Source organism: Ictalurus furcatus, chromosome 20 (assembly GCF_023375685.1).
Source record: "Ictalurus furcatus strain D&B chromosome 20, Billie_1.0, whole genome shotgun sequence".
NCBI classification, from domain to species: domain Eukaryota; kingdom Metazoa; phylum Chordata; class Actinopteri; order Siluriformes; family Ictaluridae; genus Ictalurus; species Ictalurus furcatus.
In genome coordinates, this window is record NC_071274.1 from 5,095,203 (window position 1) to 5,103,925 (window position 8,723).

General features: G+C 39.0%; 1 protein-coding gene across 5 annotated transcripts in view; it reads right to left on the reverse strand.

The window, feature by feature from the left end:
• Positions 1–365: 365 nt before the first annotated feature.
• schip1 (schwannomin interacting protein 1) overlaps positions 366–8,723 on the reverse strand; it is a 68,121-nt gene continuing 59,763 nt past the window's right edge. For all 5 annotated transcript variants that reach the window (XM_053651717.1, XM_053651719.1, XM_053651720.1 and 2 more), the window contains 3 exons: positions 3,326–3,449; positions 1,840–1,933; positions 366–673 (listed from right to left, as the gene is read on the reverse strand). In XM_053651717.1, coding sequence (XP_053507692.1) covers positions 622–673; positions 1,840–1,933; positions 3,326–3,449 — 270 coding nt within the window. In that variant the 3' untranslated portion in view covers positions 366–621. The remainder of the gene's footprint in view (positions 674–1,839; positions 1,934–3,325; positions 3,450–8,723) is intronic.

Below are 8,723 nucleotides of genomic sequence, written 5' to 3' on the forward strand. Positions count from 1 at the left end.
ATAAACATTTCTTCCCTCAAATAAAGAATCTGAATACAGTAGGATGAAAATGATATTAACACACTTATTTAAAATGATTCGTGTCAGAGGATCAACATTCACAAAATGTTGAATACCGATCAGTGTGAACATATTACCAAAAAGCTACGACTCGACTACAAGGCAGGCATGTTTCCTTTTAGACGTTTAGCACCTTCAAATCAAAAGTTTCAGTTCAAAACTACCATTTGTGCAGAATAAAACAGGCCAGAATACTGTCCAACTTAAACATGTCAGCAGTTAATTTTTGTTTTCTTTATACAGTGAGGTCTTTTTAGCTTTTTAAGTCTGACTTTCTACTAATTTTCTTACTATATTGTTTATACTTATATTTTTTTTTTTTGGTAATTTGACATATAATTTGCTGGCAAATGTAAAAAGTTAAAATTAAGGACTATTAAGAAGCAAGGCCAATCACTGCACAGAAAGCCAGGAACAGTATCTGAGACACACGAGTTTTTCTGCGGTCAGGAAGTGCTCCGTCATTTGTATTTGTACATCCACAGAAGCAAAAGAAAAGTGGCTCTTCTCTTTATCGAAGCCATGATGGTGGAAGGTTTTAGGTGATGACAGCAGGGCTTATTATTTGGAAAGCGTCTTCTCAGCCATGTGCTTTTGCTGGCTCTCAGCATGCCTGTGGAGACACACACACACACACACACACACAATATCAATGCATACATTTTTCTCAGGGTTAGCCTGTGTGAATTCATGGCTTTGTTCCAAAAGTTTCCAAAATGCTCTGTGAATCACTTTATTAGGAGCACCTGCTCATTACTGCAGTTATCCAGTCAGCCAATCATGTGGCAGCAGCGCACTACATACACTCAGGCAGACACAGGTCAGGAGCTTCAGTTAATGTTCAATCAGAGTGGGGGAAAAATCAGTGCCATGGCTGTTGGTGGTTTGTTGCTGGTTTGAGTATTTCAGAAACCGAAATGATCTCTTGGAAATTTCACATACAGCAGTCTCTAGTGATAATAAACAAACAACAATAAAAATAAAACCCATCCAGCTACGGTAACTCAAATAATGGTGAGAAGAAAAGCATCTTCAACACGCTGGACCACATTAGGTTTCACTACTGTGAGGAACTGGAATCTGAGGTTACAGTGGGCAGTTAAAGACTGGAAAAAGAAAAGAGCTGGACCTTAATGACTAAAAGTTGTGAAGGACCAGCGACAGAAAATTCTTTGCTTACAAAGCAACTAACAAGACTCAGTGGAGTTCAGTTACCTTTTAATGCTTAGAAATGAGGGATTAGTTCATGGATAAAAGTATCCATGGGTGGCTGTGGCTCAGGTGGTAGAGCGGGTTGTCCGCTATTCGTAGGTTTGGCGGTTCGATTCCCGGCTTCTCATGACTCCACATGCCGAAGTGTCCTTGGGCACTGAACCCCAAATTTGCTCCCGATGGCAAGTTAATGCCTTTCTGCTACCATTGGCATGAGTGTGAATGAGAAACAGTGTAAAGCGCTTTGGAACCGCTATGGTTAAAAAAGTGCAATCCATTTACCATTTAAAAGTAAAACAATTCAAACTGAGTGCATTATATAAATGTTTTGTTTCATTGTGGCACTTCACATGACCACTTTTGACTAACGCTGTAGACAGAGGAGAGGAGATCAACTGTGATGTGGACACAGGGAGAATAAACATTCTTCTATGACCATTCTTCGTTAAACAGTCCTTTATACTGATATGTCACCAGTTCCCTAATCAGACCAGAGAAGGTAAATAAAAGATAAATGTTGTTAAGGAAAAGTAGCAAAAGCACCAGGATGAATGCAAAAAGCCTCACCTAGTCAGGTCTTCGATGTCCACTAGCATAGCATCCTGCTCCATGTGTAGCTCATCTCTAATCAGCAGCAGCTGCACGAGCTCCTCATTCAGACCTGCTCCGAGACACGACACAAACACAGCGTTAACAAAATAACACAAAACCTACATAAAAATAGAGTACAAAGCCGCTATATTCCTCCTCCTGAACACCGGAGAGCCACTGAAAAGACATTTCAAATAGCTTTCACTTTTCTTTACAAAGATCTTTAACTCGTGTGTGTTAAATAAATGCAATAGCACAGAATATTATTTTTTTTTTAAATTGTATTTTAGTCTTTCCTTCACCTTAGCATATTTTTTTTTGTGTTTGTATTTGGATCTATTTGAATTCCTCTTTCAAGCTAAAAACACTTTATACTTTTCCTCTGTACTATAGAAAGATACTTTTGTATACCATAACATGATGCATTATTAATATTAGTCGTTAGTATTACCACAAACAATGTAACAATGAATAACTAATATTAATTAAATACTAAAAACACATCAATCCTCTCAAATCTATTTACGTCATACTTGAATTATCTGTAAGTGCACAAAGAAAAGTGAAAGATGACACGAGAGTACACGTTAAAGTATTTTCAATCTACATCAAGTAACGAGGAAATTCCAAAATCAAATTAGGCAACCCCATCTCACTCACTCAGCCACCCACACACACACACACACACACACATATGATGATGATGACAGTGCACACTGTACTGAGTAAACTGTACACTTAGAATTACAATAGCCCAGGCCTACAATTACTCAACTAGAAACATCACCATTCTTCTTATTGTTCTTCATAATGTATTTGTTTGTTTATTGCATAAGGCTGCTTCAACAGAATCACAAAAACGTTACGCGACCCATTAAACTGCTTGTTTGTAAAATTTCCCAGTTTATAGATATTTTCTCAAAAGTAACTCATCAATTTGAGTGCATGCTTTCAGAAATGCCTGACATAAAACCCCCTCTCTGTGTGCACACGTGTGTGTAGGAGGTGATCAATGAACCCTGTTACACAAAATTACAAGTGTGATTCTATTATTATTGATGTTTCACTACAGTAACTGGCTGACATGCAAGACTGAATCATTCATACTGACTGACTGAGTAGCAGTACGTATGCCAGCACTCGTTTATCTCGTACTTGCACTCGTTATCTCACGCCTTAGTCTTACAGTATTTGCAGCAGTGTCAGCTCCTTTAACAGCTCCGTTAAGACTCTGTTGGTCTGTATTCGGCTTTCGTTTGTGACAGATGTAGAACTGTAAAAGCAAAAGTGTTGGACGGATAGGTTTTACGGGATTGATGTTTCCCAAACCTAAGTCAAAAATTTCCACAGGGTTGTACTGGTTTCAAATGAATTTTTTTTTTTTTTACATTTATTTCCAAAACTGGTTTTACTTCCACAAATATTTCACAGTCCGTTTAAAAAAAAAAAAAAGTGCACTTACTTTCAATCTGTGAGTGGAGGTCATTGACGATGACCTGTAGCTGACCCAAGGTCATGTCTCGCAGATCTGTGGGCTTTAGGCTTCTCTTCATCAGACACTCACTGATATGGGGCATGTGTGGGAGCTACACACACACACACACACACACAAAAAATTTAATTTGTGATGCAGGGATAAATGCATGTCTGTATACAGCAGGAAATATATATATACACTGTACAGTACATTTCAGGTACAGTAGAGTACATATAGACTTCTATTGATGTCTACTGTATAAAACACTTTTTTTGCACAAAGAACTGTGCAAGACTTGCTCCCATGCTTCTAACGGGAAGTGTTTTATTTCACAATATCCATCTCGGTCAGCGTGTGTGTGTGTGTGTGTGTGTGTGTGTGTGTGTATTTGCACGCTGAAATGATACCGGCCTCCAGTCTATGACATAATCTAGGCAAAACATAAACATGAGTAAGGAATCTTTGCTCTTGTGTAAGCATGAAATTCTGTTGATCAAACAGCAAATGGTTAAGACTGTCAGACTGGTATAAAGATCTAAACGGTGTCCACCTATCCTCCATAAAGCCTAAATCAGTTTCTGATATTTCACTTTTGCACCTCAGTAAGTCTTACTAGATGAATGTTTTCAGCTGGGGCAACCGCATGGCACAACAGAAAAGCGTACACCTTACTGTCAGGAGACATTGCGACAATGCCACAGCCATCCGTGGTCAGGAGTACTGTCTCTCCCCTGTCAATCACAGCAACACTAGCCAATCGCAGACACCTGTGAGCTCATGTATGTGGAAGAGAGTAGATAGCGCTTTCCTTCAATTTGATTAAGCCGGGTTCACACGGTACGATTTTGGCCACGATTTGATCGTCTGAGACAAATTTTGAGAATCCTCAAAGATTCCTATAATCCTAGGCCAAAATCTGTAGTCTTTGATTGCTAGTTTGACACGTTCCCCGACAGTCGGTTAACGGCCGTTGCAATCAAATATTTCCTCTGATTAAATTCTGGCAATGTCCGAAGATTTGAGGCACAGTTCTGCAGTGTGGCTTCTCCTACTCCGTACGAGTCTGTTTTTCATGTCTTGACTGTCGTACAGTCTGACGTTAATGACAGCTGAGATCCTACAGTGTGACGTGGCTTACAGTGGGGATCGTGTTCGTACAGTCTGACGTTAATGACAGCTGAGATCCTACAGTGTGACGTGGCTTACAGTGGGGATCGTGTTCGTACAGTCTGACGTTAATGACAGCTGAGATCCTACAGTGTGACGTGGCTTACAGTGGGGATCGTGTTCGTACAGTCTGACGTTAATGACAGCTGAGATCCTACAGTGTGACGTGGCTTACAGTGGGGATCGTGTTCGTACAGTCTGACGTTAATGACAGCTGAGATCCTACAGTGTGACGTGGCTTACAGTGGGGATCGTGTTCGTACAGTCTGACGTTAATGACAGCTGAGATCCTACAGTGTGACGTGGCTTACAGTGGGGATCGTGTTCGTACAGTCTGACGTTAATGACAGCTGAGATCCTACAGTGTGACGTGGCTTACAGTGGGGATCGTGTTCGTACAGTCTGACAAGCAACAGTCGCAAAGGACTATTAAAAATCGCACAGTGTGCACCCGGCTTTACGCTGCCCTGTGATGTAGCACGAGCAGCAGTCAGAAAAGATTTTATTGGCTGGCTTCATGTGTCTCAGAAGCAGCATGTGCTGCCCGGTTTGTGCCTGTTGTAAAATTGGGGAGAAAAACTAAGGAATAGAAAAGCAGCTTAAGGCATTCTGGTGCTTGAAAATACACAGCCTGACTCAACTAAGCAGTTTATCATTGATGATTTGAATGTCTGCTGACTTCATGTCATACCAAGATTGAACATATAAGGTTGCCTTTTAGATTGTAAAAAAAAAAAAAAAAGGGGAACAAATAACTTCACTATGTATAAAAAAAAAAGTAAATAGAGGGAATACAGTTCTAGTTTAGTGAGAGGCTACAAATAGTTTATAGGGTGAAGAACAATTATTAGAGTTTGTTCATATTTAGAAACCAACCAAGAATGAATGTCTTGTTGACAAACTACAGTATTTCAATTTCAATTTCAATTTCAATTTTATTTCTACACATGATTGTGAAATCTACAATTGTGATCAAGTAATAATCAGGATCGTTAGCTCGTTAGTCATTTACAAAGAGGCAGATATGGAATGTTTGTGACAGACCCAGGGAGCAGGATAGCAGTGCGGTTAAACAATCAGAAACTAGTTTGTTCATCAGTGTGTTGTTTCCCAGCATCAGTCTGTTCTACGGTAGGCATAAGAGCAATGGTCACTGGGACCAGTGGAGTTTTGCTTTTGAAACGTTGTTCATTTGACCTTTACTGAGTCATGATTAATGCACCCACTGCTTACTAACAGAGAACATAAAAAAGAAACTGAACTGTGTACACGAGGAGGCACTGGGATGTGGCTCATTCTGAAGATCTGAGTCTGTGGAAGTTTGTGACATTATGTGTTCATATTTATGCTGTGACAAAAATCTACCTTGTTTTCCCGACAAACGCAGTAAGCATCAATGTTTTTCAAGATTTTGATTTGTCACATGCACATTTACATACAGTGTATAACTTGCAGTGGAATGAAAATAAATTATTAGTGGTTGTAATTCTTGTCCATCTATCTATCTAATTACTCTCTCTCTCTCTCTCTCTCTCTCTCTCTCTCTCTCTATATATATATATATATATATATAATTATAGTAAACCTGAAATGTATTTAATATTGTCTTTTTATACCAAAGCGCTATTGAACTTTCAATAACAGCAAGTCTGACCGTACTTCAGGATGTCCTTTACAGCTTACAACTTGTATATCTAACAGGTTTATATGAATGAGTTTGTTCTAAGCATTATTAGTTCTACAGTAACTACAGAAACAGGATCCACAGCATTAAATGTAACCGTAAATGCTTAAGCATGATGTAAACCATTAATAAATTAAAAGTGGTAACTGTTGGCCGAATTGCTGTGGTATAAAACCCTTTTGGACATAATACTTCGGGATGATAACAGCAACTTGGATTATTTTCCTACAACACCACAGTCTGTCATGCTTTCTCTCTTACTTACACTCTTCTAATCTGTTTCACTCTATAGTGTATATATCAGGAAATTCCCAAACATCAGGTAAATCTCTGTAAAGGCATATGATGCACATACTCTGTTATGGTGATGATGATGTAATAAAATTACATTATAGTGATGCAAACAGGTGCTTTTTGTAAATTTTGCATCCAAGCACCAGTTTGTTTGAACTCCAACTAATGGTTGGTGTTGGAAAACATGCTGTAAATTACTGACCTCCTTAGCTTTCTGAGCTATGAATGTGTATCATAATGGCAGGATTTCCTCACAGAGAGACAAGTGCCACCAAACAGCTTCCTGTCTTGGTTTCAGGCATTCTCTTTCTCTCTCTCTGTGCGTCAGGTTTATGAGTGCCGTGCCAGCGAGAGGTTAGTCATATTGCATGCTGGGATTTCTCACGCTGTAGCGGGATACAGAATTCCCCCCTCCAATTACCAAACTCTTTCTCTCTCGTTTTCCTCCCACACTACTGTGAACACGAACCCAGCTTCCTCTCTGTCTCTCTTGTTGTGCCTATGTGGCTATCTATCTATCTCCACCTCTCTATTTCACCATCGTAATGTTTCTCTTCTTTGCCTGCGTCCACTATACAAAACGACAGTTTCAGAATGTGTGTGTATGTGTGTATAATGTAGGCGAGTGCTATTTTTGGTTCCCTCAGCCTTGTTTTGTTTCGGCAACGAGATGTGGCGTCATCAGCCGCTTCCTGATTCATGGTGACGTTGTGTAATGTGTAGCTGTTTGAATTTGGAAGGGCGGAGACTGCTGTGGGTATGTGACGGAAATTATGAAAATTAAAATGGAAAGCTGTAGAGTATCTGCTGGAGGGAGACGAGTCAGAGCTAGGTGACTCTAACGTGGACTTTCCTTATTATTACTTGTTGTTACATCATGCCGCTGTCAAAGGGGTATTTACATTGCACTTAGCTTATGCAACATTAATAAAGACCAAATAGACTAAGGTCCCTGACTACCTGCAATTTCATTTCAATCTGGCCAGCTGATGGGATTCTGGAATGCTGTACATGTTTTACACACCAATCTATATAGATCAGTGATTTTAAACCGAACTCAGACTCTGCTTTATGTTCTGTTTATGTTCTCTATTTTTAAGCTTGTACTAAAAATTATACTCAATAATTTTCCAGTATTAAACATTACATGATTTGCTGAATTTCATTAATGAACATGGGGGGGGGGGGACATGACAAGTACATAATAAACACAAAAATTATTTTAGTCAATGTCACATTCCCTCCAGCTCATCTCGCAAGCTTGGGTCATTGTTGTTTGTACTGAAAATAACCGAGATAAATATAGCACTCCTCCAGTTCCTCATTTACCTTATCTGAATTATTAAAGTGTTCTGGAGATGTGCTGTCTGGAAGTGCATGCTGGATTAAAAAAAAGTCGAGGCAGAGGTGCTGTGAGAAATTAAACACCAAGGAAGAGGCCCATCATCATGATCATCATGATCATCATTATCAAGTTCAGGTAGTCTTTTAAAATCCTTTAAAAATTCCTTTTAATTTGAAAAAAATATATAATAGTAAAATTTAAAACAAGCATTTCAGTTTATTCAGGAAGATATGACAAAAATTAGTTTGAAATTACAACGCAAAAATTCGAATTTGTATATATTTGTAATTGATATTTCTTTTTTTGTTAAACGTTTAAAATCTGAATTTTTTTTTTTCCCCAACACAATAACGTCAGACACATGATTCTTGGGCAGCTGATAAGTTGTTTCCCCACCCCCTCCTCAGCTCAACTGCACTACCTTTCTTCAATTTAGTTTCATCAGAAACTCTCAAACATATTCATTAAAACTCTCTAGGTATTTAGGTGTCCAGCATTACGTATATAAATAACACTAATCTTTCACTCAGGAAGCGATACAACTGAACAGGACATAAAGAAGAACTGCACAGCCCTGATAAGATGAGATCAACTGAGCTCAGGTCTTTTCCCTCAAATCACCACTTATCTCCCTGCAGCTCTGTGGGTTTGGAGGTGAGGGGACACGTAAGGCCAACACATACACAGCAAGACACATGAAAGTGAAAGACAGGCCAGACAGAAACTGTGACTTGATGATGTGACACAAAAGGGAAAAAGGAAGAATTTTAACACTCTAACCAAAGCAGGGAAATTTAAACCTGTTCAAATCTGTTATTTCACACATAAGTCATGATGAGATCATGCAAACACACACATAAGCTTCTACTGCATACACTCAGGTCCCCAGAGCA